Consider the following 27,425-nt stretch of genomic DNA (forward strand, 5'->3'; position numbering starts at 1 on the left):
GCCGCCGCCGCGCGCGCCAGCGGGGCTTTATACGCGCGCGTCGCGCCGTCGGAGGGGGACGAGGGGTACTCTCTCAGCGTCGCGTCGACGGAGACCGCGCGGCGGCGGCGGTATCAGCTCAAGTCGTCGTACGCCGCGCAGTCGTGGCGGGGGAAGTCGGCGAACGACGGCGGCGGCGACGTCGCGAACGCGACAACGGAGAAGCCTCGTCTTCCGTACGCCGGCGCGCAGGCGGCCGCGGCGGAGGCTGCGGAGGCCGCGGAGGCCGTGGAAGCGGCCGAGGCGGCGGAGAAGCGGCGCGAGGAGGAAGAGCGCGAGCGCCAGGAGCAGATGATGATCGCGGCCGCGACCGCCGCCGCCGCCGCCGCCGCGAGGCGGCAACGGCGACGAGAGCTCGCTCATCCTTCAGTGCGACGCGGACATCGTCACGCCGACGGGCGTCGCGCCCGGGCGTTTACAGATCACCACTCGGGCGATCATCTTCCAGTGCAACGCGCCGCAGCCGCAAGAAGGTAACGCAACCGATTCGAACGTTACGTTCCAACCCGCGGACGACGACGCGCATCTGTTGGACGCGTTCGGCGACGGCGTCAGCGTCACCGCCGCCGCGGGCGGGCACGAGTGGCGCTGGCCGTTAGACATCGTCCACTCCGTGCAGACGCGGCGGTACTTACTCAAACGCAGCGCGTTGGAGATCTTTCTTATGGACAGATCCGCGTATTTCATAGACGTGCGGACGCGCGAGCAGCGCGCGCGGGTGTACTCGACGATCGCTGGGTTGGAGAAGAAGCACTGCGCGCGGATGGAACCGTACGCGGGAAACGGCGGCCCCGAAGCATTATTCCGGAAGTCGAACCTCACGCAGCGGTGGTGCCGGAGGGAGATTAGCAACTTCGACTACCTCATGGCGCTGAACACGATGTCTGGGCGGACGTACAACGACATCACGCAGTATCCGGTGTTTCCGTGGGTCATCGCGGATTACGAATCCGAGACGCTCGATTTTAACGACCCGAAGACGTTTCGCGACTTGTCCAAGCCCGTCGGCGCGCTGAACGAGAAGCGTTTAGAGCGGTTCGAGGAGCGCTACGACGCGTTCGACGACCCGGACATCCCCAAGTTTCACTACGGATCGCACTACAGCAGCGCCGGGATCGTTTTGTTCTACCTGCGGTGTTTAGAGCCGTTCACGACGCTGTCTCGGCAACTCGCGGGGAACAAATTCGACCACGCGGACCGGCTGTTTCACGACATCCCGACCGCGTGGAAAGGCGTGAACTCGGACATGTCCGACGTGAAAGAGCTGATTCCCGAATTTTTCTACCTCCCGGAGATGTTCCAGAACGTGAACAAAGTCGATTTTGGCAAAACGCAAACGGGCGAGGCGTTAGGGGACGTCAAGCTCCCGAAATGGGCGTCGAGTCCGTTTGATTTCGTCGCGAAAAACCGCGCCGCGCTCGAGAGCGAACACGTCAGCAACACCCTCCACCTGTGGATCGATCTCGTGTTCGGGTGTAAACAGCGAGGAAATGCTGCGGAGAAGGCCAAGAACGTTTTTTACTACCTCACGTACGAAGGGAACGTGGACATGGAGTCGATCACGGACCCGGTTTTGCTGTCGTCGACGCGCGATCAGATTGCAAACTTTGGGCAGACGCCGTCGCGGCTCACGACGCGTCCGCACCCGCCGCGTCTGTCCAAGGACGAAACGTTCGGCGGCTCGCACTGGTTACTCTCGAACCCTAAGACCGCGTGCAAGTACCCGATCTCCATCCCGGTCGCCTCCGGCGGCGGCGTGCCGCTCGTGAAGGTGGCCGCGACGCCGGGGCGGATCGTCGCCGTCACCGCGGATTTGAACGCGCTGACGCATAAATTCTCGCCCAACACCCCGGACAACGCGTCGCTGCCGTTCACGTTCCAGCCCGCGCGAGAGAGCGGCGCGTTCGCTGGGTTCATGCGCGCGTTCGGTCGCGCGGGCGGGAAGACCTCGAGCGCGAGCGTCGGCGGCGACAGCGCGCGAGGCCCGGCGCCGCTGCGCGCGACGCTTGACCCGGCGCTCGCGGCGACGTTGAAGGACGCGAAGAAACGCGCGTCCGCCGGCGGCGTCCGCGACATCGACGCCGCCGCGGTGACGGAAACGCCGCTCGGCGCGACAACCTTCCCGTGCGAGGTCACGCCGGACGGGAAGTACATCCTCACAGGCGGCCACGTCGACGGCGGCGTGAAGGTGTACCGCTCGGACGTCGCCGGCGCGCCCGTCGCCGCCGCGAAATGCGGCGCGCACGCGGGACGCGTCACCGCGCTCGCGCTCTCCAGCGACGGCCGCGTTTTAATCACCGGGTCCGAGGACTCGTCCATCGCGGTGTGGACGTTACGAAGCGGCGGATCAGACGCGTTTAGATCGCAAACACGCGGCGGCGGCAGAGAAGGCGGCGGGTCGCTCGGCGGCGGGATGGGCATCGCCGGCGTCGGCGGCGGCGGATACGGGTACTCCGGCGCGTCGTTCGCGGGGGGGGATATTTCGTCGCACCATCCCGCGCTCGCGCCCGGCGGCGCGCGCGGGCACGCGCCGGACGATTACTTCGCTGGGGAGCAGAGCGCGGCCGCGACCGCGGTCGCGGCCGGGCTCGTCGGCGCGCCTTGCGGCGCGGCGAACGCCGGTCGGTCGTTCACGCGCGAGGCGCGCGCGCTCGCGGGGATCACCGGCGGCGACGCACAGCTGGCGCGCGGCGGCGGCGGCGAAAAGGTCTCCAGCACGGAGCGCACGTCCGGGGCGCCGTCGCACGGAGACGGCGTCTTGACCGGCCCGCACTTCGTGTTGAAAGGCCACCGAGACGCGATCGCCGCGGTCGCGGTGAACACGGACCTGGGGGTCGCCGTCGCGGCGTCCCCGCGCGGGGGGTGCACGACGCACTGTCTGCTCCGCGGCGTGTTTTTACGCGCGTCGCCGGAGCTGAAGGGCGAGCTCCTCGCGATCTCTCCCGAGGGCGTCCTCATCGCGTGGGAGCGCAAGCGGCACAAGCTGCGCGTCGGCGCGCTCACGAGCGGGGAGGTGGTCGCGGAGGCGCGTTTAGAGCACGCGCTGCCGCCGCTGTCGGCGATGACGACGACCGCGGATGGAAAATTTTGCGTCGTCGGCACGGAAGCCGGCGGCGGCGCGAGCGCGACGCCGGGCGGGCCGAAGTCTCCCGCGAGAACCCTCCCCGCGGGCGTCGCCGTGTTCACGCTCCCGGACCTCAGATTGGTTCACGTGTGGGAGCTCCACGGGCTGTCCGGCGTCGGCGTCGCGTCGATGGCGTTGACGGGGGATAACACGAACCTCGTCGTCTCCGGCACCGACGGCGGTTTCACCGTGATCGCGGACCCGAAGCTCAGCATGCGTTTGGTGCAGCAAATGTTCAGCATGGGCTGGGAGTCCATGGCGTGAACGCGACGAATCGTGCGCGCGGCGAACGAACGAAGTTTGGACGTCGCGTTTTTTGCGTCGATTGATGATGCTTAGGAGACGTCTTCTCGCGCGAGGGGGGACGAGAACCGCCGGCCGGTGACCGAGAGCGTCGACGTCGACGACGTGATCGAGCGCGCGAAGGCGAGGATCGCCGCGCAGCGGTGACGGCGACGGGACGCGACGATCGATCGTAATATACATACAACAAGCGTCAGTATATACAGTATTCAGTTAGTCATCGCCCTATTCGTTTTGCACAAGTAAGTTGGGAATTTTTAGGAGCTTCGGGGTGAAATTGAGGGATGTGGGTCGGTGGAGCGAGTAGCTCGTCATACCGTTATTAGGGTTCCGTTCGGTTCCTGTGGCTGGAGCAGGAGTGCGTTCCAAAAAGCTCCAACACATCAGGCTGATTGTTAACCCTGCTTTTTGAGTCAAATTTTAGAACATTTTATACCGATCGTCTCATAATAACTGGTCCAGGCCCTCGCTCGCCAACTGAATCGTCGAGTGCACCGCCAGCGTGAACGCCCGCGCCGCCTCCGCGTCCTCCCTGACAAGCGCGTGGAACCCCTCCGCGACCCTGACCGCGGCCCAGTCCCTGCGCGCGCGTCGAACGGCGACGGACCACAGCTTCGCGTCGCCGGCGTCGCGCGCGATTTTCGCCGCCCCCGCGCACGCGTCGGCGTCCGCGTCCCTCCGCAGCCGCCGCCGCGCGTACGCCGCGAGCCCGTCGATCTCGTACTTCGTCGCCGCCGCGTGCAAATCGCAAAGCGCGTCCACGGGCGGGTGCAGCGGGACGCGGTAGATCCATCGCAGCATCTCCGTCATCGTCCGCGCGTCCAAATCCGGAAACACGAGCGTCTTCTCGCGCGGCTTGGCGACGTCCGACGACAGCGAGTACGCGGCGACGGCCCACCGCGCCGCGTCCCTCGCCGCGAACGTCGCGAAGACCGCGAGCGCGTGCATCGCGTACAGGATCACGTGCAAACACGCGCGGAGGAGCGGGTGCGCGCGCGACGAAACGCGCTCGATGACGTCGACGCGTCGCGTCGCCGCGGCCAACGCGGGGGACGCGCGGAGCAGGCTCTCGAGCGCCGGCGACGCCGCCGCGAGCACGTCCGCGTGCGCGTGCAGCGTGACGCCGCTCTTCCCGGCGCCGGGGATCAAGCGCACGTCGCCCTCGCGATGCGACCCGACGTGTCCGGAGACGTGCAGCGAGCCGCCGACGAGGCCGCCTCGCCGCTTCGTCTGCCTGAGGGTCGTTCCATACGAGCGAATATCGGGGTGGAGTTGAAAGGCGTCAGATGGAGTTGAAAGGCGTCGAGGGCGGGGATTGAAAGCGAGGGACCCTGGGCGGAGAGAAACGCCGGGAAAAGTCCTTAAGGATCGGCGTTCACCACGCGAACGCGGTCGTATGGGAACCAGTGTATAGAACACACCTGAGCCCGCGGCGGTTCAGCGCGGCGGCGGTGGTCAGCGGCACCGCGCGGTCCGTCGGCTCTTCCGTCGCGTCGAATCGCCCGGGCGTCGTCGCCGGCGAATGACTCGAGTCCGCGGGCGCGATCTCTTCGGCTTTTTCGCTCTTCGACGTGTTCGTCGTCTTCGTGTCGTCCGAGCTCATCGCGACGTCGTTCACCTCTTCTTCGTCGTCGGCGTTTTCATCCTTCGCGAGCTGACCCGCGTCGAGCGGCGGCCCGGTCGGTTCGAACCGCGCCTCGCACTGAATCGTCCCGCGGTTCACGCCCTCGAGCGACAGCGCGTACTCTCGCGTCGCGCCGTCCTCGGGGACGTCGGAAATTTTCAGCGTCGCGGTGCCTAAGAAGTCGTCCTTGCCGATCTTGTCGTGGTCGCGGCATTCGAACGACACGCGCCCGGAAAGTCGCTGCGTCGCCGAGACCGGGATCTCGAACGTCTCGTTCCACGTCGGCCTCAGCGTCCGCGACTTGATCTTCGTCTTGAACCGCGCGGAGCCGCAGCGGAGGATGAGGTACGGATCGCTCTTTTTCGTGATGCGGTCGGCGGCGAGCAAGTCGGAGCCGCCGACGCACTTGACGTGGAGCACGCCGTCGCGCGCGGCGACTTTGCTCTCGGTCGCTCTCCGGCTTCGCAGAAACGCGCTCGCCTCTCGCGCGTACTCGTCGCCGTTCCCCCGCGTCGTCGTTGGGTCGCGCTCGTCGTCCGAGCCCGCGTTCGACGGCACCACCGACGTGTTCATCATCGAATCGGACGCCTCCGGGAACGGGAGGTACTGATCCAGATTCACCGCGAAGCACGGGCCCGGATCCTTCTCGTCGCCTCCGTCCGCGCCCGCGTCGTCCCCCTCGCCGCGCGCGTCGCCGCGCGCGTCGTCGCCGACGGCGCCTCTCTTCCCGTGCAGAAGCACGAACGCGCCGTCGATCGCCGCGCCGGCGTGGCAGCACCGCCGGTCCGCCTCCGCGTCCTCCGCGAGCTTCGCCCACTCCCCGGACGGGAAGTGAAACGCGTAGCAGTCCCCGAGGACGCCGCCGCCGCCGTTCGCGCCGTTCACCGCGCGGCCGCCGTGCACGAGCCAGTTGACGCCGTACGTCGCGGCGACGTAATCCGTCCGTGGCGTCGGCGGCGTCCCCGCCCGCCCCGCCTGCGTCCACCGCGGCCTCCCTCGCCTCGTGTCGAGCTCCAAGCACCACGCGTGCATCGACTCGCCGAGCTCCGACCTCGACAGCGCGTAGATCACGCCGCCGAAGGACGCGATCGCGCACCCGTCGCCGCCTCGAGGTTTCCTCCACTTCGTCTCCACCGCGAGCCACTCGTCGGATCGCAGGTTGTACGCGTACAGGTCGTCGTAGGACACGCTCCCCGCGCCGTCCGGTCCCACCGGGTTCGAGCCTCCGAACACGAACATCACGCGCGCGCCGCGCGCGCCGCCAGCCGCGCCGACGCACGCGCAGTGGCCCGCGCGCGGCGGCGGCGGCGCGCCCTTCGTCTCGCCGCGATCGATCCGCGTCCACCGCGAAGTCACGAAGTCGAAGCGCCACAGGTCGTCTAAGCACCCGTACCGCCCCTGCCCGCCGAACACGTACATCGCGTCCTCGCTCACGACGGCGGTGTGATTGTACCGCCCGGGCGGCGCCGCGCCGTCGCCGTCGCCGTCGCCGTCGCCGTCGCCGTCGTCCGCCGCCGCGCCCGCGACTTTGACCTCCACGGACGCGGTCGCGGCGCTCCAGCGCGTGATCGAGGACACGAACTCGCCGTCCGGGGTGAGCCCGCCGTAGACGTACACCTCGTCCTCCCACGTCACCGCCGCGGCGCCGACGACGTACGCGTCGCGCGCGTCGCCCGCGCCCGGCGCGGCGCCGAACTCGGACATCTCGTTCAGTCGAAGCGGCGGCGTCGACGGGGCGTCGGGGTCGGCGTCGTCGGATACGCGCGCGTCGCCCGGGTCGTTCGCGCGCGCGTGCGACGCGAGCGCGCGGATGAGCGACGCGCGCGGGCCCATCGCGATCCCTCGCGTCGCCGCCGCGGACGCGAGCTGCGACGTCGACATGTGCTTCAGCTTCACGCCGTCGATCTCCGCGTTGTGCGCCGCGGAGACGAGGTTGAGCTCCTCCGCTTGCGCGAAGAAGTCCGCCATCGTCGCTCTCTCTCCGGAAGGCGCCTTGTCAGACTACGGTGGCTGAGTTCTTCTTCGACGCGCGCGCGCCCCGCTCGTCGCGATTCGAGATCGGGTCGCGTCGCCGCGCCCCCCGCCCGTCCTCCGTCCGCGATCGCGCGCGCGGTCGTTCGCGAGGGCGCGTTGACGACGGACCCACGCGCGGCGGGTCGGTTCGGTCGTCGCCCGCGCGTCGGCGTGTGATGAGGCGACGCGCTCGCGGCTTCGTTCGTCTCGGCATCGATCACGACGAGCTCGAAGAGTCGTCCAGTCGGTTTGAAGAGGCGGGCTGTGTAACACCTTCCCTACGCGGACGGGAGGGCGCGCGCGCTGCGCGTCACTCCTCGACGCGCGCTCGTCCACCACCGCGCGGGCGGACGATGGATTCGCCGTTCATCCCCGCGCGCGGCGCGCCCTCGCGCGCGTCCGCCGCGCCGCTTCTTCCGAGGCGCGCGCCATCGCGCGCGGACGCGGCGCCGGACGGGGGGGGGGCCGCTACGCGGTGGTCTTCGATCTACATCTCGTCGTCGCGCGCGCTCGCGCTCGTCGCGGCGTGCGTCGTCGCGGCGTGCGTCGTCGCGGTCGTCCTCGTCGCGTCGAGTCCGACCGCGCCGCCGTCCGCGTCGACGACACCTCGCGTCTCCTCGCTCGGCGCGTTGCGGCGATCGCCCGCGTCGTCGCGCGACGCGCCGCTCTCGGCGCTCGCGAGCGGCGCCGCGCTCGGCGCGACCGACGCGCGCGGATCGGGAGGGGGCGGATCCGACGGAGGGAATCCGAAGACGCGGCACGCGGCGCCCGAGGGCTGGGGCGTCGGCTCGGACGCGGACCTCTCCGCGGACGAGCTGAGAGCCAAGATCGACGCGATGCGCCGCGCGTTCGACCCGCCCTCCGTCGGCCTCCCGCGCGACTTCGACGCGCGCGTCGCGTTCCCCGCGTGCGCGGCGCTCATCGGCGGCGTGCGCGACCAGGGCGAGTGCGGCTCGTGCTGGGCCATGGCGGCGACGGAGGTGATGAACGACAGGCTGTGCGTGAAGACGAACGGCGCGGAGAGACGACGGATGAGCGCGCAGTTCACGCTGGCGTGCACGGTGGACCACGGGAACGCGGGGCAGAACGGCTGCCGCGGCGGCAGCGTCGGCGCGACGCTGGACGAGGCGAGGACGCTTGGCGTGCCGTTCGAAGAGTCGAAGAGCAAGGTGGATTCGGATTCCAACGCGGACGACGCGGATGACGCGGCGGCGGCGGTCGCGAGGGAAGGCGAAGGCGAGACGGACCGCGGGGACGACCGGGCGTCCGCGGCCGCCGCCGCGTCGCCGTCCGCGCCGTCGAAGAAGACCGAGAAGACCAACAAGAGGAAGCCGTGCCTCGGGTATCAGTTCAAGCCGTGCGAGCACCCGTGCCAGAACCCGGAGGCGGAGGCGGCGTCGTGTCCCGCCGCGTGCGACGACGGCGAGGCGTTCGAGAAGGCGTACCCGACGACCGGCGCCGTGGCGTGCCCGGCCGGGGACTGGGCGTGCGTCGCGAGGGAGATCCACGCGCACGGGTCGATCGCGGTGACGTTCGGGACGGTGCACGACGACTTTTACGCGCACAAGACGGGAATATATCGCGTCGCGGACGCGGCGTTGGGTCGCAGCGGGCTGGGCGATCACGCGACCAAGCTGATCGGGTGGGGGTTCGACGACGAGACGAAGGACCCGTACTGGCTGATGATGAACTCGTGGGCGAACTGGGGCGAGGACGGCGTCGGGAAGGTTGGCGTCGGGGAGATGAACTTGGAGGGCGAGGCGGTGGGGGTGCAGATGTAGTCGATGAATTTGAAGTCCGAGCTGCGCGTCTTTCGTCGGTGAAACTTCCGCGGGCGATCCTCGGTCGGCGTTCACTCCCGTCGGCGCGGCGCGGCGGGGTCACGACGCGACGCCATGGCCGCGCTCAAGTCCGCGCAGGTCGCGACGCTCGTGAAGGACGCGGAGGAGAAGCGCGCCAAGGTGCGCGCGCGACGTCGCGTCTCCGGATGGACCGTCACTTCGTCGCCCGCTCGCGGCCCCCTAACTAAACTCGGCATCTCGCGCCTCGCGTCCGATCCCCCTCCGGCCGGCCTCACCGTCCCTCCGCCCTCCGTCCGCGCGCGAACCGCCGTCCCGCAGGAGCGCACGCGGAACGCGCAGGTCCTTCTGCTCAAGTACCTGCGCGATAACGGGTACGTCGACACCGCGGGGACGCTGACGCGCGAGTCGTCCGCGCCGTTGAACGATTACGAAGCCGCCAGCGACGTCTCGCTCGAGCGCGTGTTCGAGGACGTGGAGAACCACCACGTCTCCGCGCGCGGGGAGTACCCCGCGCTCGTGACGCGGTGGTCGGGGAGAGAAGACGACGCGCCGCCGACGCCGTCCGTCTCGGGGAGGCGCGCGCCGCACGAGCACGCGCGAGCGGAACGCGCGGCGGCCGCTCCGCCGCCGCCGCCGAAGCACCAACAACGAGGACGGCGACCGCGCGTCGGCGTCGCCGCGAAGGGGGGCGACGACGCGAACGCGGACGGTGCCGCGGTCAACGGGCTCGGACTCGCGGGCTTATCCATCACGTCGTCGTCGACGAAGACGTTTGCGAGCGCGAGGGCGACGAGCTCCCGCGGGGACGGGGCTGCGGAGCTCCCGCCGCCGCCGGATTTCGGCGTCGCGGAGTTGAACGATCTGGCGAGCGCGGTGACGAGGGACATCTTCACCGGGAACCCGAACGTCCCGTTCGGCTCCATCGCGGGCTTAGACGACGCGAAGCGTCTGCTGCGCGAGGCTGTCGTCATGCCGACGCGGCACCCGGAGCTGTTCGTGGGGTTACTATCGCCGTGGCGCGGCGTGTTGCTCTACGGGCCGCCGGGCACGGGAAAGACGATGCTCGCCAAGGCGGTCGCGACCGAGTGCGGGACGACTTTTTTCAACGTGAGCGCGTCGACGGTCGTGAGCAAGTGGCGCGGCGACAGCGAGAAGCTCGTCCGCGTGCTGTTCGACCTCGCGAGGCACTACGGACCGTCGACGATCTTCCTAGACGAGATCGACGCGTTGATGTCGGCGCGCGGCGGCGGCGGCGGCGGCGGCGGCGAGCACGAAGCCTCGCGTCGGATGAAGACTGAGCTCTTGATTCAGATGGACGGCCTCGCGAGATCGAGCCCGACGACGCAGACCGCCGACGGCCCTCGGGTCTTCGTGCTGTGCGCGAGCAACCTGCCGTGGGACCTCGACCTCGCGTTGTTGCGGCGGTTGGAGAAGCGCGTGCTCGTCGGTCTTCCGACGGAGGCGGCGCGGCGTCGGATGATCTCGACGCTCCTGAAGCCGCACGCGATGGACGCGGACGTGAGCGTGGAGGAGATCGCGGCGAGCGCGGAGGGGTACTCGGGCGCGGACGTGATGCTGCTGTGCAAGGAGATGGCGATGCGGCCGCTGCGGCGGGCGATGGCGGCGACGGCGGAAGACGACGACGACGGGGCCGGGGCCGGGGCCGGGGGGGCGCGGGCGCGGGCGCGAGCGAGGGCGCGCGCGCCGACGACGCCGACGACGCCGCGCGTGGGGGCGATCACGAGAGAGGACGCGATGCGCGCGAGGGAGGTCTCGAAGCCGTCCGCGGCGCTTCACCTCCAGAGGTACGCGGACTGGAGCGAGAAGTACGGGAGCGCGTGAGAACGAGCCGAGGTAGACTCTAGCTGGCCGACTCGAGCGTTTAATTAACGTTGCGCCTTGGCGCGATGCGTGTCATTTCAACCACCCACGACTAGGTGTGGATATCTACGAAAACCTTCATCGCCCTCGCGCTGAGACGCCCCCCCCGATGCGAACGCCGCCGCATTGAGTTTCGCCCCCCGGCGACTCCGTCAGTGCGCGGCGAAGGACTTGCCAGCCTTGGACCCGGACGGGATCACCTTCAGGGTGTTGAACCGGACCGTCTTCGAGAGCGGGCGGCACTGCCCGACGACCACGGTGTCGCCCTCGAAGCAGCGGAAGCACGGGGAGATGTGCGCCGCGATGTTCGTGTGTCGCTTCTCGTACCGTTGGTACTTTTGAATGTAGTGCAGGTAATCCATTCGCATGATGAGCGTGCGCTTCATCTTGTACGACTTCACCGTGCCGGTCAAGATGCGGCCGCGGATGGAGACGTTGCCGGTGAACGGGCACTTCTTGTCGATGTACGTGCCTGTGCGAGAAGAGAAGAGCGATGAAGGGACGAGGTGAGATACGGGCGGAGGAGGAGAAAAATCAAATCGCGTTCGCTCCAAGATCGGCCGACGATGGGGGGGCTCGACCGAGCGCGCTGGTCGCGACGCGCGCGCGCGCGGGAGAGACGCGAGCGTCTTCCCGCCGCCGCGCGCGAGAAGATCGACCATCGCGCGATCTGAACGGGGGCGACGGGGGCGGATCACGACGCGCGCGCGCGTCGCGACCCGCGCCCTCGATCCCTCGCGGCCCCGCCCCCGAACGAGCGCAAGCCCTAGCGAGAAAAAGACGCGCATCGCGCGACGACGGAGAGCGAGCACGCACCCTCGATAGCCTCGCGCGGGGTCTTGAAACCGAGACCCACGGACTTGTAATAGCGGGTGCCAGCCTTGCCGGGCGCCTTGTTCTTAATGGACTTGGCGAACCTGATGACGAGACGAGGGAGGAGGCGGGCGATGGCGTCAGAACGCGCGTCGAGTTGCGCGGCAGCGGAGCGGAAAAGACGACGATGCGTCGTCGTCGCGCGTCGGAAACGACGCGCGAGCGACGCGGCGACGCGAAATCGTGCGCGAGGACGCACCCGGCGTTAACGCCGAGCTGCTTCTGGTACGCCTTCTCAGTCTGCTCGGCCGCCATGATGAACACGTGCGGGAGCGCCGGTGTAAGAGACCGCGCGCACGGGGACGCACGCGAAGAAAAAGGCAGTCGTCTCGCTAGGGTTTTTCCGCGCCTGAGCCGAGCAGAAACCGGAGCGCGCCGCGCAGCTGTTCGGGCATAGGAAATCGACGGCCACCGTTTCGCTTCGCGTCGTCTCCGCCGCGTCGACACACGTCATCGCACGCGCGCTCACGCACGCGCACGCTCACTCGAAAACGATGTCCGCCGCGACCGCCTTCCTCACGACCCCCGTCCGCGCCTCCGCGGTCGCGAAGAGAGCGACGGTGCGCGCGCGCTCCCGCTCCCGCGCGTCGTTCCGTTCGCGTCTCCCGCGCCGCGTCGAACCGGCACTTTTTCGTCCACCCGCTCGCTCGTTCGTTTCGGTCCTGACGCGTTCCCTCGTCCACCTCGTCCATCCTTCCCGCGCAGACGAAGCGCGCCGTCGCCGCGCTCGCGGCCGCGAAGGAGACCACCCCCGTCGTCAAGGCGGAAGACTTCAAGTGCCCTCTGACGTGCGAGGAGAAGTCCAACGACGCGACGACGCACGAGATGGCCAAGGCGAAGTGCGTGCACCCGGAGCGCCCGGTCTCGAAGGCGTGCCAGGACTGCCCGAGGCGGTGAGATCTCGACGACGAGGGAAGGGAATCGTCGGTTCCTTCGTTTCATTCTTTCGCGGTGGTTGGTCGCGTGATAGCGTGCTGTAGGCGGGTCGCGAGGACAAAACGATTCGTCGTCTCTTATTACGATTTACGCGCTCGAAAACCAGAAACCCACAGTGCGGCAGACAAAAAAAACAAACCCGCGGCCGCCGCCAGCCGCTCCCCCCCCGTATGCACACCCGCTCGCGTCGCGACCGCCGCCGCCGACGACGCGCGCCGCTCGATCATCGCTTCTCGTGCTTCACGCACCGGACGCCGAGGTAAAACGTCAGGATGAAAAACGGCAGCGAACACGCGGACCAGCCGAGCGACGCCCACTTGTTCGAGCCGTCGAGCTCGAACGACGACAGCACGCTGTCGCCGAGCAACGGCTCGCACGGCGCGTTCCTTCGCGCGGCCTCGTAGAACGTCAGCGCGCGCTGCTGCGACGGCGTCAGCGGCAGCGTGCTCGCGATGCCGTTCAGTCCGCCGCCGCCGCCGTCGCAGTGGTCGTAAAACTCGCCGGCCTCGAACTCGTTGACCATGAGCGCGGACCACGTCCACTGTATGAACGAGATCCAGTAGAGCCACTTCCACACGACGTGAATCGTCGCCTTGCGGATGAAGAACCCACCGACGAGCATGTTCAGGGTCGTGAACACGGGGAGGAACACCGCGGGCCCTACCTCGCCGCTTATCCCGCTCGCGATGCTGAACCCGATGAGCATCGCGATCGCGAAGTTGACGACGTTGGCGAGGAAGAAGAACAAAAACCGCTCCCAATCGTCCGCCAATCCGACGGAGTAGTAGAGTATCGCGGCGAACGACCCGCCGGCGACGACGAGCATCGGGAGCTCGACCAAGATCCTCTGCGCGACGTAATTTCCGGCGCGGTAGTACGCGTCGTTGAACTCCCGGGTGTACACCTCGCGGTCGAACTTCATCTCCTCGACGAAGACCTGCGCCATCGGGGTGGAGCTGAAAGGCGTCAGTTGAAGTTGAAAGGCGTCGAAGGCGGGGATTGAAAACGAGGGACCCTGGGCGGAGAGATGCGCCGGCAAAAGTCCTTAAGGATCGGCGTCCACCTCGCCAACGCGGTCGTATGGGAACCAGTGTACAGAACGCGCCTGCGCCATGAAGCACGGCACGATGACGGCGATGAAGAGGATGCCCGTCGTGTTAAGGATGCCGCCGATATTGCGGTCCTGGCCGTAGAAAAAGCTCGACAGCAGACCCGCGAGGAGGACGTAAAGCCCCAACCGCGTGACGACGAAGATCGGGTGCTTCATCCGCGGAATTCCCTTGTACCGCAGCAGCACCCACAGCTCTCTCGCGTTGCCGTTGGCGAACTTGCTCGCCTTGGTGTCGTGCGCGGAGGATTCCACCGCGAGCTCTCTGAAGCCGTTCACGTTCGCGTCCTTCACGCTCGCGACGTTCGCGGCGCGCAGCGGCGACTCCTCGTAGTACTTCTCGAAGTCGTGCGTCCCGCCCGTCTCCTTATCGTGCGTGTTGAGCGTGTCGATGAGATACTCCGCCGCGTTGTACCCGGCGCGATACGGGAACCCCTGCTCGGCGAAGAAATCCAACGGCGCCGCGCGTCCGGGCCCCCAGTACGCGAGCCTTCCGTAGTTCAGCAGCACCAGCGAGTCGAACGCGTCGAACACCGCGGGCGCGGGCTGGTGGATCGTCACCACGAACGTGCACCCCTGCTTCCGCTGCAGCGCGCGCAGGTTCATCACCACCTCCTGCGCCATCGCGCTGAGGGTAATTGTCCATACGAGCGAACGTCGGGGTGGAGTTGAAAGGCGTCAGTTGAAGTTGAAAGGCGCCGAGGGCGGGGATCGAAAGCGAGGTGTGGGCGGAGAGAAGCGCCGGGAAACTTCCTGAAGGATCGGCGTTCACCACGCCGACGCGGTCGTACGGGGACCAGCGTATAGAACGCACCTGTCGAGCCCCGACGTCGGCTCGTCGAGGAACATGCACCTCGGCGAGATGAGCATAGCGCACGCCACCGCGGTGCGCTTCATCTCGCCGCCGCTGACGCCGCGGATGAGACGGTTGCCCATGTACGTGTCCGCGCATCGAGTGAGGTTGAGCTGCTTGATGACTTCGTCGACGCGGCGGCGCTTGTCGTCGAGGTCCTCCGCTCGCGACGCTTCGTCGCGCTTGGGAAGCTTCGCCATCGCCGCGAAGAGGATGGTCTCGTGGACGGTGGCGCCGCCGAAGAAGCAGTCTTGCTGCTGGATGTACGCGGTGTACTTCTTGACCGTGGACGTGGACGGGACGGCGCCGTCGAAGTAGACCTGCGATGGGTGCGACGCGGGAAGGTGCGAGAAGGTGAGTCGAAGACGCGAGTCGAAGACGACGGCGGGTCCCGTCGAGGAAGAAAAAAAGACAAGACGCGCCTTCCCGAGGACTTTTCCCTCGGTCTTTCGCTTGCTCACGACGTCGAGGAGGGTCGTCTTCCCCGCGCCGCTCGGGCCCATGACCGCGCACAGATCCCCGGAGTACACCGTGCCCGTGACCTGCGACGGGCGAAGCGAGGAGAAGAGAAGACGCGGCGAGGTCAGCGCCGCCGCGCGCAGCGAGGAGGAACGCGCGAAGAGAGACGTCTGGTCGCGCGCGAACTGAACGGCGGAAAAAAGGACGCACGTCCTGAAGGAGCTTCTTGGTCTTGTCCGCGACCGCGACGCCGCCGCGCGCGAGCACCTCCCCGACCTCGAGCGTCGCGGGCCCCGAGGGAGACTTCTCCGCCGCCCTGGTAGCGTCGCGGTTCCGTCCCGCGGGTAGGAGCGCGCCGACGCCGTCGAGCGATATGGTTATGCCCCTGCCTCCGCTCGCGCGTCGAAGAGGGCCGCTCCCGACGCTGGGGCACGAGTCGCCGCTGCCGGTGGCGGCGACCGCGCACGTCGGCGGCGGCGGCGGCGACATGCCGAGCGCGGCGGGGGGAAGATCGGCGGGCGAGCGCGGCGTCGGGCGCGGCGTTCGGTGTCGGCGTCGGCGTCGGGGCGCGCGCGTCGCGTCGGCTTGTGAGCGAGACGGACGCGCGCGTCCGCGAGAGACGGACGCGCGCGGCCGCGAGAGACGGGCGGTTTCAAGCCTCGAGATCGCGCCGTTTACGCTCGGAACGAGCGCCGCCTTTCGAGGCGCTCGTCCTCGGACGTGGAGAGACGCCGCGACACGTGTTCGAACGAGGGCTCCTCCTCGCTTTCCGAGGTCTCGGGTCTGACAACTTTTTTGCGTCAGGTGGCGAGAAAAAAAAAATTCTGCTGTCTTGTCGAGGCGATCTCGTGCCCCGCGGTGACTCGTCGTTCTGGAGTTAAATCCCCCCCGATCGAATCTGTGGCTCGCGCGCGCTCGCGAGCGGGAACGTTCAAAAGGCCACGCGCCCTTCTCCGGAGGCGTCGGCCGCACTCGGAGTCCGCGCGGCGACGGCGCGCGCCCCACCCCCGCCGTCACCATGGGACGCGGCCAGGCCGGGTACACGAAGATGACGGACGACTCGCGCATCGAGATCGAGCGCGACGTCAAGCCGCTGCTCTCGAGCGGCGGCGGCGACGGCGTCGGCTACGGCTCCGACGCGGATCCGGACGACGAACGTTTCTACTGCGGCGTGGACCGCGAGCTCCTGTTCAACACCCCGGACGACGGCCTCACGGAACACGAGGCCGCGGCGCGTCTGGATCGCTTCGGTCCGAACAAACTCCGCGAGGTCAAGGTGGACATTTGGCACAAGCTCATGATGGAGTTCGTTCAGCCGATGCCGCTCATGATCTGGGCCGCCATCCTCATCGAGACGATGCAGGCGTTCATCAACAAGAGCGCGGACAGCTGGATCGACGTGTTCGTGCTTCTCGTCCTGCAGCTCCTGAACGTGTTCGTCGGATTCTTCGAGGAGATGAAAGCCGGCGACGCGATCGCGGCGCTGAGGGACTCGCTGAAGCCCGAGGCGTGCGTGAAGCGCGGCGGGCGGACGTACAACTGCGACGCGACGACGCTGGTGCCCGGCGACGTCATCTGCCTCGGCGCCGGCGGCGCCGTCCCCGCGGACTGCACGCTCCGCCACGGGAAACCGATCCAGGTCGACCAGGCCGCGCTCACGGGGGAGTCGCTCCCGGTCACGATGTCCACGGGATCGGACGCGAAGATGGGAAGCACGGTGACGCGGGGCGAGATCGAGGCGACGGTGATCGCCACCGGGTCGCAGACGTTTTTCGGGAAAACCGCAGATCTCGTCCAGGGCGTGGACGAGCTGGGGCACTTCGAGAAAGTCCTGCGGGAGATCATGGTCCTGCTCGTCGCCGTCGGCGCGATCATCTGCGCGATCGTGTTCTTGTACCTCGTCACGATCGGCGTGAACTTTTGGGAGGTGCTGGCGTTTAACGTCGTCCTCCTCGTCGCGTCCATTCCCATCGCGCTCAGGGTCGTGTGCACCGCGACGCTCGCGCTCGGGTGCCACGAGCTCGCCGCGGAGAAGGCGATCGTCGCGCGCCTGTCGTCCGTGGAAGAGCTCGCGGGGATGACGATCCTGTGCTCGGACAAGACCGGGACGTTGACGCTGAACAAGATGATGCTTCAGGAGGATCTCCCGACGTTCGCGCCGGGGGTGACGAAACGCGAGGTGCTGAAACTCGCCGCGCTCGCGGCGAAGTGGTGGGAGCCACCCAAGGACGCGCTCGACACGCTCGTGCTGAACGCGGTTGATCTGCGCGAGCTCGACGCGTGGGAACAGACGGACTACATGCCGTTCGACCCGACGATCAAGCGCACGGAGGCGACGGTGCGAAAGAAGTCCACGGGCGAGTCGTTCAAGGTGTCGAAGGGGGCGCCGCACGTCCTCCTGGAGATGTGCGACGACAAGGACAAGATCCGCGCGGCGGTGGACGACAAAGTCCTGGAGCTCGCGCACCGCGGGATCCGCTCGCTCGCGGTCGCGCGCACGAAAGGCGGCGAGGACGGCCCGTGGGAGTTCCAGGGGATCATGACATTCTTGGACCCGCCCCGGCCGGACACGAAGCACACGATCGACTGCGCGAACGAGTTCGGCGTGGGCGTGAAGATGATCACGGGCGATCACAAGGCGATCGCGGTGGAGACGTGCAAGGTGCTGGGGATGGGCACGCACGTCTTGGGGACGGAGTCGCTGCCGCTCATGAAAGCGGAGGATCTGGAGAAGGCGCAGACGTTGGGACGGGACTACGGCGCGCTGTGCCAGAGCGCGGATGGATTCGCGCAGGTGTTCCCGGAGCACAAGTACCTCATCGTCGAGGCGCTGAGGCAGCAAGGGTTCCTCGTCGGCATGACCGGCGACGGTGTGAACGACGCGCCCGCGCTGAAGCGCGCGGACGTCGGGATCGCGGTGCAGGGCGCGACGAACGCCGCGCAGGCGGCGGCGGACATCGTCCTCACCGAACCCGGTCTCTCCACGATCGTCACCGCGATCGTGACCGCGCGTAAGATCTTCCAGCGGATGAAGAACTTCGTGATCTACCGCGTCGCGTGCACGCAGCAGCTGCTGTTCTTCTTCTTCGTCTCGTGCGTGTTCTACCACCCGAACGAGAGGAACGACGACTGGCCGAACTACTTTTACATCCCGGTCATCGCGCTCGTGACGATCACGATCTTGAACGACGGGACGATCATCTCCGTGGCGTACGACAACGTGCACGCGTCGCACCTCCCGGAGAAGTGGGACCTGAACATCCTGTACATCGTGTCCTCATCCATCGGGATGACCGCGCTGATGTCGTCGCTCATCCTGCTGTCGTACGCGCTGTCGAGCAACGACCCGACGTCGCAGTGGGCGTCCTGGGGGCTTCCAGCGTTGTCCTACGGCGAGATCCAGTGCTTGATGTACTTGAAGATCTCCCTGAGCGACTACATGTCCGTATTCAACTCGCGGACGAAGGGGTGGATGTGGTCCAGGGCCCCGAGCCGCGTGCTCGTCGGCGCGTGCATCTTCGCGACGAGCATCTCCACGATCTTGTCGCTGTACTGGCCGTTCGGGAACGGCATGCAAGGCATCTCCGGCGACGTCGCGCTGCTGTGCTGGCTCTACGTCCTGTTCTGGGCCGTGCTTCAGGACGCGGCGAAGGTGATGACGTACAGCATTCTGCACTCGCTGGGGTACGTCGAGAGCGTGGACGTCATCGACGAGGAAGCGCTGAAGCAGTCGCGCGAAGACTTCTTAGCCGTGAGCGTCCGCGACTGAGACGAGTCGAGACGGACAAACGATTGATTTTACGTTACGACGTCGCGTTGCGAACGAACGAGAGAACGAACTCGAACTCAACGAACGAACGAACGAGGGGGGGGCGGGGATGAAAATGAACGGAACGAGCACGCACGTCCGAAACATTTCTTGTTATATCGACGCTGAAATTTGCGCACGTTACTATGATACTCGTCGCGCCGCGTCCCCCTCCCGCCAGCTGGCGCCTCGTCGTCGTCATGATATCATACTAGCATCACCCACCTCACCGCCGCTCTCTCAACGCCAAGTCCAGCCGCGAGAGCAAGTCCGGGAACCCCCCGATCGGGTCCACGATCGGCCTGCGCTCTTTCACGTACTTCACCGCGTCCACGGCGCCCAGGCCCAGGAAGTACATCACGCAGCTCACCCCCGACGTCCCCGCCCTGTGCGCGCCCGCGAGGCAGTGCACCATGACGTTCTCCCCCTTGCCGAGCTTCTCCTTCACGAACGCGAACAGCGGGCGGTAGAAGGCGAGCACGCCCGCGGTCGTGTTGATGTCCGGCGCGCTCCACCAGTGCGCGATCGGGAACCGCAGGTACGTGAACGCCGGGTCGTGCTCGTGGAAGTTTTCCGTGTCGACGTCTTGCGCGTTTATGACGTTCGCGATGCGATGCTTCGCGAGCGTCTGCGCGCTCTGCGCGGCGCGGATGTTTCCTATGTAAAACGTCCCGCCGTTCGGGAGCTTGAATATCGCGGTGACGTCCTCGTAGAAGGCGTCGCGTCCGGGGGGGGCGGGCTTATCTTGGAGCCTGGCGAGCGGAGACGGAGGGGGGGGGGGAACGCGGAGATGGTTTACGAAACGTGCGTAAGCAGATGCGCGCGTGGAAAATATCTTCGACGGTCGTCGACGAAGGACGCGCGGGGACGGAGACGGGGCGGGACGCACGCGAGGAGTTTCACGCCCTCGGCGTGGTAGTCGACGCCGGTGCTCATCCCCTTCGACTCGTTCGAGAACCGTCCGCGCGTCCGAAGAGTGAGACGCGCGCGAGCGCGGGAGCCGTAAAAAGCGTTGGCGAGCACCGCCTGTCGCGCGGTGCGGTCGGACGCTGGAAGGGAAGGCGCGTGTTCGACTCCAGACAGGAAGTCTGTCGGAAGCGCGTGACGACGACAGTGAAGGCGGCGCGGTCACGCGGCGCGGCGCGACCGAAGACGTAACGCGCGCCGGGCATCGCGCGTCGACGCTCGCGGGAGCGTCAGGGCGGCGAAACCAACCCCGTGAGCGCGACGCGTCGGCGGACGCGGCGCGATCGCGGCCGAGCCGCGGGGGTGGGCACTTTCGTTCCTCGGCGCGGGACGATTGAGAGTATAATCGTGCTCCGCGATGGCGAGCTTCTTTCGGAACCCGCTCGGGCGGCAGCCGGACCGGCTCCATCTCGTGCTCGGTTACCACGGCTACGTCCACGGCGAGACCCCGGACGCGCCGCCGAAGCCCGAGGTCGCGGACCTCGCGATCGACTGGGAGCCCGGGGAGGAGACGACGGCGTCGCTCTCAGATCGAATGCGACGCGGACAGGACGAGACGCGCGAGCGCTTCGACGTCGTCGGCCAGCGCGTCGCGCTGACCCTCGCCGTCGACGAATCCCTCGCCGCCGCGGGCGCCGACGCGCCGTCTTCCGACGCCGCGACGACGACGACGACGACGACGCCGGCGGGGTCCGACGGAGGCGCGGGCGGGATGACGTCGCATCAGAGGACGAGCAGCGGCACGCTGTTCGGAGGGGTGTTCGGAGGGATGAGCTCGAGCGCGAACCTCGCGTCGTTCCTGTTGGGCGGCGGCGGGAGCGGGAGCGGGAGCTGGAGCGCGAGCGCGAACGCCAGCGGCGAGGGGTTGGACGAGTCTGACGCGAAGGCGGCGTCGCCCGCGCCCGCGTCCGGAGTCTCGCCCTCGGAGCGGCCGCGAGGCCCCGTTTTCGTTTCCCTACTCGTGGAGGACGTCGCGCCGCGGCTCAACGCGTTGACGGTCGACTTCGAGAACAACAGCGGCGCGACGTCGCCGCCGTCGCAGCTCGCGGACGCGATGAAGACGCTGCCGCTGGCCGAGATCCGCGAGCTCGCGCTCAGGGGGGAGGGCGTCCTCCACCGGCTTCTGGCGGATCACAGAGCGAGCTGGGCGGGCGTCGCGCGTCTGGACTTGTCGTTCGCCGGGCTGTCGACGGCGCCGGAGGAAATTTTCAACCTGACGCGACTCACCGAGCTCGTCTTGGATAACAACAAGCTGACGGCGCTGCCGAGCCTGACGAGACTCGCGAAGCTGCGCGTGCTCAGCGCGAACAATAACGCGATCGCGTCCGTGCGCGCGGACGTGCACGAGCTCAAAGACTTGAGGGTCATCTCCCTGGAAGGGAACAGACTCACGAAGCCGGTGATTGACTTTCGGGCGCTCGCGAAGGTGCACACGCTTCGGCTGTTCGAGAACCCAAACTTGGAGTACCTCCCGGAAATGCACCACGCGCTCAAGCTGCGAAACCTGTCGCTGTTTAACGTGCGGATATCCGCGGACGAGGGGTTGAACGCCGTGGACGTCGCGATCGACGAGGGCGAAAACGTCGGCGTCATCTCCTCCACGTTCGGCGGCGGCGTCGCTCGAACGGGGAGCAAAGCGTACGCAGCGTTCTTCGCGCTCATCTTCCGTCACTCGTCGTGCCAGCACCCGCTGATCGCGACCGCGATCGCGGAGATCGCGTCGAAGGACAAAGCGAACTGCGCCGTGATCGCGGCCACGGAAGGCGGCGTGCATCAGCTCCTGAGCATGGTCGCGGCGTCCGACGTCGGCGTCGTGACGCAGGCGACGCGCGCGCTCGGCGAGCTGTGCCGCGACCCGAAGCTCGCGAGGAAGCTCGTCGACGCCAAGGCGCTGCAGCGCGCGACGGGGATGATCTCCGACGCGAGCACGACCGCGGTGCAGATCTGCGGCCTGCGGATGTTATCCAACCTCGCGTTCGCGTCCGAGCCGATATCGCGCGAGCTCTTCAGCGAGACGCTGCTCGATCGGCTCATGCGTCTCGTCCGCGACGGGCGCGACGACGACGTCCGCGCGCGCGGTCTGGAGGCGATGGGTAACCTGGCGTTCGAGCGGTCGAACCGGAGGGCGATCGCGAGGTACGCGCGCGCGCTGTTGTCGTCGTACGCGCTCGGAGAGGACGAGCGGTCGAACGACGCGGGGGGGGCGGGTTCGGACGCGGGCGCGGGTTTGGATTTACGCGCGAACGGGAGGAAACCGCCGGCGTGGGGTCAGAAGGCGACGCCGCCGTCGACCGCGGGCGCGCAGCACCCGGAGGTGAAGCGGATGGCGACGCGCGCGCTCGCCATCTTGGGCGAGAACGAGCTCGTTCGAAGGGCAACGGGCGCGCGCGCGGTCGTCGGACGCGGCGTCAGGATACTGTGCATGGACGGCGGCGGCATCAAAGGCTTCGCGACGATTTCCATGTTGCGACGCCTCGAGGAGGGCACGGGGAAGAGAGTGCACGAGCTGTTCGATCTGATTTGCGGCACGAGCACGGGGGGCATCCTCGCCGTCGGCGTCGGCGTGCACAAGCACTCGCTCGAGCGGTGCAGGGAGCTGTACCGCGATTTGGGGACGCGCATCTTCAGCGCGCGCGACGACGCGAGCGAGCCGCAGAGCTCGTGGAGGGACCGGCTGGATAATTTATACGCCGGCGGGCAGCAGGCGTGGCGGCTCGGCGTGCACGGGAGCAAACACGACGCGACGCTGTTCGAGACGCTCGTGAAAGAAGAGTGCAAGATGCCGACGCCCGGCGACGCGACAGGGAGAGGGGAGAAGCGGCACTACACGTGGGTGGACACCGGGGTGATGCACCCGGGACCGAAGGTGTTCGTCGTCTCGACGCTCGTGTCCGTGTCCCCGGCTGAGCCGTTTTTGTTTCGCAACTACCAGTACCCGCAGGGGATCGACGACGACGCGGACGACGGCGTCGACGCGGACGGCGGCGCGCATTCGAAGAGGGTGAACATCCTGGGCAGCTGCAAGAACACGCTGTGGGAGGGCGTGCGCGCGTCGTCCGCGGCGCCGTACTACCTCGCGGACTTTTCCCTCGGCGACGAAAAGTGGCAAGACGGCGCGGTGACGTGCAACAATCCGAGCGTGTTGGGCATCATGGAAGCCAGGAGGCTGTGGCCGGATAAACCCATCGACGTCCTCGTGAGCATAAGCAGTGGGAACGTCGCGCCGAAGACGCGCGACGCGTCGTCGCTGTCGCTCATGACGCTCAGAAACGTGCTCATGGAGAGCAGCTGCGACGTCGATCGCGTCGACGACTCGCTGCGCACGCTCCTGCCGCTCGTCCCCGGGGCGAAGTACTTTCGGTTCAACCCGATCGACGACCGGTGCGGGATGGAGTTGGACGAGACCGACCCGGTGAAGTGGCAAGGTCTCTCGGACGCGACGGACGCGTACATCGCGCGCGAGGACGCGATGTTCCGCGACGCGTGCGACGCGTTGGGAGGCCGCGGCGGTGATGGCGACGGTAATAGCGGCGGGGGCGGCGGTAATCGCGCGAACGTCGTCGCGCACGCAGAGATCGGCACGCGACGCGGGTTGCTCCTCGTGGAAGCGCCGAGGGTGCCGGAGGAGATCTGCGCGAGCAGCGGCTCCGTCGCCGCGTTTTGCAACACGCGGTCGATCCCGTTCGAGCGCCTGGACACGACGAAGACGAAGGACGTCGCGGCGATCGGGGGGGACGCGTCCGGGGCGCGCGCGCTTCGCGCCGCCGCGCGAAAGTTCAGCGATCAGATGGGCGTGATTCACTTCAACACCCTGTGCGACGCGACCGGGATCGTCTTGCGGTGGAGGACGGACGTCACCGCGATCGCGGAGCCGTCCGTCGTCGCGTCCGCGTTCGTGGCGTCCGCCAACCGAGCGTTGAACGGGGACGACTCGGACGACGTCCCCCGGACGCCTCCTCCTCGCGCGACGCCGACGAAGCGACGCTCGAAGCGGCGATACGAGACCCTCCACGACGTCTGCGCCGGAAAGTCGCGCGTCGAGGTCGACGGCGTCCTGCACACGGTGCTGGGGAAGCACCTCCATCACAACCGCGGCGGCGGCGACGGCGACGAGGGAGGAGACGTCGGCGCGTACATCTTCCGCCGGTCGTTGCCGGCGGAGTACGTCGACGCCGCCGTCGCGGAGGACGTCGCCGCGTTGTGGCGGGAAAAGATCGTGGTGTCTTCCTCCGCGCTCCCGGACGACATCGTGCGCGCGTTGCTCGACGCGGACGCGAAGGTGGTCGTGTCCCCGAGCTTCGAGGAGACGTGCGGCGGCGGCGTCTGCGGCGGCGGCGTCTGCGGCGGGAGTTCGATTTCGAACGCCGGGGAGAGAGACGAGGGGGGGCTCGAGGATTTTTTCAACGCGTTTTATCACGCGTTGTACGTCGTCGGCGCGGACGCGGTCGCCGCGTTGGGGGCCGCGGTGCTCGTGCGACCGGGGTGCGGTAGGTTTCGGTGTCACATGAAGATACGCGGGGTCGTCACGACGTTGAAAGCGGGCGACGACGATTTATTGCCGAGCGAGAGCGACGACGACGAGGAATATGCGAGTTGAAAAGTGTGAAGTTAGCTTCCTTATTACAATTTCAGCGTGTGTGCTTGTGTGTCATCATTCTCATCTTCTAAATCATCTCGTTCTATACTCTCCTTCCTCATCAGCATCCTGCGTTGGGTAAAGAATTTCGTCGTCCTCTTCGTCTGGGTTTGTTCCTGGCTCTCCTGGATACTTTTTCCGCTGCAACTGGGTTTTGAGGGAGGAAACAAGGTTTTTGGGTCCGTCCCCGCCACCGATAGTTTAACTTTACACGGGCGCTCTTCGCCGGCCGTCAGCTCGACAACCGCCCACACACGCCGCGCGGAGGCGGCGCCCGATAGTGTGCAACACCCACCCCTTCGCCAAGGGGCGTGTCAATTTCTTTTTTTTAGGAGGATTGAGTCCGTCCCCGCCACCGCTGCGCTGCGGGGATTGGGTCCGTCCCTTGTTGCGCCTTGCAGGTGGCAAGGCGACTTAACTGTGCCGCTACCGATAGCGGCGACTTCTTGCGCCTTGCTGCAAGGCGACTTAATTGCGCCGCTACCGATAGCGGCGACTTCTTGCGCCTCACTGCAAGGCGACTTAATTAATTGCGCCGCTACCGATAGCGGCGACTTCTTGCGCCAAGGCTGCAAGGCGACTTAATTGCGCCGCTACCGATAGCGGCGACTTCTTGCGCCTTGCTGCAAGGCGACTTAATTAATTGCGCCGCTACCGATAGCGGCGACTTCTTGCGCCTTGCTGCAAGGCGACTTAATTGCGCCGCTACCGATAGCGGCGACTTCTTGCGCCTCACTGCAAGGCGACTTAATTAATTGCGCCGCTACCGATAGCGGCGACTTCTTGCGCCTTGCTGCAAGGCGACTTAATTGCGCCGCTACCGATAGCGGCGACTTCTTGCGCCTCACTGCAAGGCGACTTAATTAATTGCGCCGCTACCGATAGCGGCGACTTCTTGCGCCAAGGCTGCAAGGCGACTTAATTGCGCCGCTACCGATAGCGGCGACTTCTTGCGCCTTGCTGCAAGGCGACTTAATTAATTGCGCCGCTACCGATAGCGGCGACTTCTTGCGCCTTGCTGCAAGGCGACTTAATTAATTGCGCCGCTACCGATAGCGGCGACTTCTTGCGCCTCACTGCAAGGCGACTTAATTGCGCCGCTATCGGTAGCGGCGACTTCTTGCGCCTCACTGCAAGGCGACTTAATTGCGCCGCTACCGATAGCGGCGACTTCTTGCGCCTTGCAGGTGGCAAGGCGACTTTTGACTGCGCCCGGCGGAGTGATCGGCGACGCACCTGGAAGAGTTCGCGGGGACCTTTCGCAGGAACCTTTCGCGGGGGAAGGTTGAAAATCGTGCGTACACGTATTAACGTACTTCCGTATGTGATTTTAGTCACACAGCGGCGGTCTCGCGACGCGTACAAAATCTCTCTTCGACGAAATAAATCGAGAACGCGTAAAAGCCGCCCATCCGTCCCGGCATCGTTCTCTTTTGCTCTCGCGCGAGACGTAGCGACATACATTCGTCGTGAGGACGTTTAGGACCGCTTCCACACTCAACACACACCCGTAAAATCAAAATGGCCGAGTGCGTCCCCGCCCGCCTTTCCGGTCGCTCGGCCCTGAAAAAACATCCGCGCAGCCGGAGAAAGGTTTTCGCGGCCGGCGACGATCGCCGGCCTTCGCGCGCCGTGGCTTCGTGGCATCGCTATCGAGGCATCACGCCGGCGTCCGGCATCACGCCGCGCGTCTGTACAACGATTCCGCGTCGCGCGGCCGCCACCCCCCGCCCCGCGTCGGCCGCCGCACCGCGCGCTCGTCGCGCGGCTTTATTAGGGTTCGACCGTCGCCATCGCGCTCGTCGTCGCGCGCGCTGACCCCCACCGCCCCCCTCCCCGTCTCGCGCAACAGAGAAGAAGAACCCGTCGTCATGGAGGAGACCGCCGAGGAGGCCGCCGCCGAGGAGCCCATGGACCTCATGTCCGCGCTCCAGATGGTCCTCAAGAAGGCCCTCGCCGAGGACGGCCTCCACCGAGGCCTCCGCGAGGCGTGCAAGGCGATCGAGTCCCGCAAGGCGCTCCTCTGCGTCCTCGCGCAGGACTGCGACCAGGCGGACTACACCAAGCTCATCCAGGCGCTGTGCAACGAGGTCAACGTGCACCTCATCCGCGTCCCGCAGGCGGTGCAGCTCGGCGAGTGGGCCGGTCTGTGCAAGCTGGACGCCGAGGGCACCGCGCGCAAGGTTGTCAAGTGCTCGTGCGTCGTCGTGTCCGACTACGGCGAGGAGACCGAGGGGCTCGCGATGCTCCAGGAGTTCCTCAAGAACGCGTCCGCGTAAACGAACGCGGCGACGACCGCGCACCGTTCCGTCTTCGAGGCTGGTTTGGTATTACGATGAAGCGCGGTAGCTCGTTGTAACAAGGCAACCCTATCGCGCGACTGAAGACGCAGTAGTGTACACGCGCGCTCTTTCCCCGCTCGCGGCGCTCTACCGCGGCGCCGAGCCGAGGACTACCCGAACATCGGAAGCGCGCTCTCGCCCCTCCCGTCCCTCCCCCCTCGCTCGCTCCCGACCGCCTTGCGGAGGTTAATCGTCGCGCCCTTGTACATCGCCGCCCCGCGGTCGAACGCGGTCGCGTCCTCCCCGCCGCCGCCGCCGCCCCCGCCCCGCCTCGCGTTCTTCTTATCCCTCACGAGCTCCCACGTCGCGACGATCCGCGCGGCGTGCTCCGCGCCGAACGCGTCGCGGCGCTCGTGGAAGAGATCCGCCGCGACGTCGATCGCGGTCTGCGCCCACGCGAACTTGTACTGTTTCGCCGCCGCGTCCAACGCGTCCAGAAGCGCGACTCTGCTCGCCTCCTCGACGTCCCACGCCTCCGCCGCGGCGGCGCGCTCCGCGAGCCTCATCCGCGCGGCGTGCGCCCTCGCCTCCGCGGCGTCTTCCGCGTCCGCGTCCGCGCCGCCGCCGACGTCCCTCTCCTTCTCCCTCTCGTCGTCTTCCTTCTCGTCGTCCTCGTCGTCCTCGTCCTCGTTCGCGACGGACGGCCGCGGAGACCAGG

General features: G+C 67.2%; 11 protein-coding genes across 11 annotated transcripts; 7 read left to right on the forward strand and 4 right to left on the reverse strand.

The window, feature by feature from the left end:
• Window positions 1–703: 703 nt before the first annotated feature.
• On the forward strand, window positions 704–3,427 carry MICPUCDRAFT_69523 (uncharacterized protein; the record flags this gene model as incomplete). The annotated part of the gene is made up of 1 exon (XM_003059128.1): window positions 704–3,427. One exon carries the CDS (start codon window positions 704–706, stop codon window positions 3,425–3,427), a length of 2,724 nt encoding a protein of 907 aa, XP_003059174.1.
• A 426-nt stretch (window positions 3,428–3,853) lies between these two features.
• MICPUCDRAFT_58763 (uncharacterized protein) lies at window positions 3,854–7,058 on the reverse strand (the record flags this gene model as incomplete). The annotated part of the gene is made up of 2 exons (XM_003059433.1): window positions 3,854–4,700; window positions 4,888–7,058. 2 exons carry the CDS (start codon window positions 7,056–7,058, stop codon window positions 3,911–3,913), a joined length of 2,961 nt encoding a protein of 986 aa, XP_003059479.1. The 3' UTR covers window positions 3,854–3,910.
• Window positions 7,059–7,456: 398 nt separating this feature from the next.
• Window positions 7,457–8,884, forward strand: MICPUCDRAFT_58764 (uncharacterized protein; the record flags this gene model as incomplete). Its single annotated transcript, XM_003059129.1, has 1 exon — window positions 7,457–8,884. One exon carries the CDS (start codon window positions 7,457–7,459, stop codon window positions 8,882–8,884), a length of 1,428 nt encoding a protein of 475 aa, XP_003059175.1.
• An 852-nt stretch (window positions 8,885–9,736) lies between these two features.
• MICPUCDRAFT_18003 (uncharacterized protein) lies at window positions 9,737–10,747 on the forward strand (the record flags this gene model as incomplete). The annotated part of the gene is made up of 1 exon (XM_003059130.1): window positions 9,737–10,747. A coding segment is annotated over one exon (1,011 nt), but the record flags the coding sequence as incomplete, so codon positions are not given.
• Window positions 10,748–10,938: 191 nt separating this feature from the next.
• Window positions 10,939–11,914, reverse strand: MICPUCDRAFT_33883 (uncharacterized protein; the record flags this gene model as incomplete). The annotated part of the gene is made up of 3 exons (XM_003059434.1): window positions 10,939–11,258; window positions 11,603–11,693; window positions 11,855–11,914. 3 exons carry the CDS (start codon window positions 11,912–11,914, stop codon window positions 10,939–10,941), a joined length of 471 nt encoding a protein of 156 aa, XP_003059480.1.
• Window positions 11,915–12,153: 239 nt separating this feature from the next.
• Window positions 12,154–12,556, forward strand: MICPUCDRAFT_58768 (uncharacterized protein; the record flags this gene model as incomplete). The annotated part of the gene is made up of 2 exons (XM_003059131.1): window positions 12,154–12,219; window positions 12,365–12,556. 2 exons carry the CDS (start codon window positions 12,154–12,156, stop codon window positions 12,554–12,556), a joined length of 258 nt encoding a protein of 85 aa, XP_003059177.1.
• A 541-nt stretch (window positions 12,557–13,097) lies between these two features.
• MICPUCDRAFT_1816 (ATP-binding cassette superfamily) lies at window positions 13,098–15,098 on the reverse strand (the record flags this gene model as incomplete). The annotated part of the gene is made up of 4 exons (XM_003059435.1): window positions 13,098–13,532; window positions 13,692–14,331; window positions 14,518–14,876; window positions 14,991–15,098. Coding segments are annotated over 4 exons (1,542 nt in total), but the record flags the coding sequence as incomplete, so codon positions are not given.
• A 965-nt stretch (window positions 15,099–16,063) lies between these two features.
• MICPUCDRAFT_18050 (p-type ATPase superfamily) lies at window positions 16,064–18,784 on the forward strand (the record flags this gene model as incomplete). The annotated part of the gene is made up of 1 exon (XM_003059132.1): window positions 16,064–18,784. The coding sequence occupies one exon, from the start codon at window positions 16,064–16,066 to the stop codon at window positions 18,782–18,784; it is 2,721 nt and encodes a 906-aa protein (XP_003059178.1).
• A 139-nt stretch (window positions 18,785–18,923) lies between these two features.
• On the reverse strand, window positions 18,924–19,790 carry MICPUCDRAFT_58773 (uncharacterized protein). The gene is made up of 2 exons (XM_003059436.1): window positions 19,713–19,790; window positions 18,924–19,575 (listed from the first exon to the last, which is right to left on the reverse strand). Exons 1-2 carry the CDS (start codon window positions 19,757–19,759, stop codon window positions 19,050–19,052), a joined length of 573 nt encoding a protein of 190 aa, XP_003059482.1. The 5' UTR covers window positions 19,760–19,790; the 3' UTR covers window positions 18,924–19,049.
• A 357-nt stretch (window positions 19,791–20,147) lies between these two features.
• Window positions 20,148–24,433, forward strand: MICPUCDRAFT_47514 (uncharacterized protein; the record flags this gene model as incomplete). Its single annotated transcript, XM_003059133.1, has 1 exon — window positions 20,148–24,433. The coding sequence occupies one exon, from the start codon at window positions 20,148–20,150 to the stop codon at window positions 24,384–24,386; it is 4,239 nt and encodes a 1,412-aa protein (XP_003059179.1). The 3' UTR covers window positions 24,387–24,433.
• Window positions 24,434–25,865: 1,432 nt separating this feature from the next.
• On the forward strand, window positions 25,866–26,809 carry MICPUCDRAFT_49622 (uncharacterized protein). Its single transcript, XM_003059134.1, has 2 exons — window positions 25,866–25,954; window positions 26,278–26,809. The coding sequence occupies exons 1-2, from the start codon at window positions 25,947–25,949 to the stop codon at window positions 26,702–26,704; spliced, it is 435 nt and encodes a 144-aa protein (XP_003059180.1). The 5' UTR covers window positions 25,866–25,946; the 3' UTR covers window positions 26,705–26,809.
• The last annotated feature ends 616 nt before the right edge of the window (window positions 26,810–27,425 follow it).

Source organism: Micromonas pusilla (genome assembly GCF_000151265.4).
Source record: "Micromonas pusilla CCMP1545 genomic scaffold MICPUCscaffold_6, whole genome shotgun sequence".
Lineage (NCBI taxonomy): Eukaryota > Viridiplantae > Chlorophyta > Mamiellophyceae > Mamiellales > Mamiellaceae > Micromonas > Micromonas pusilla.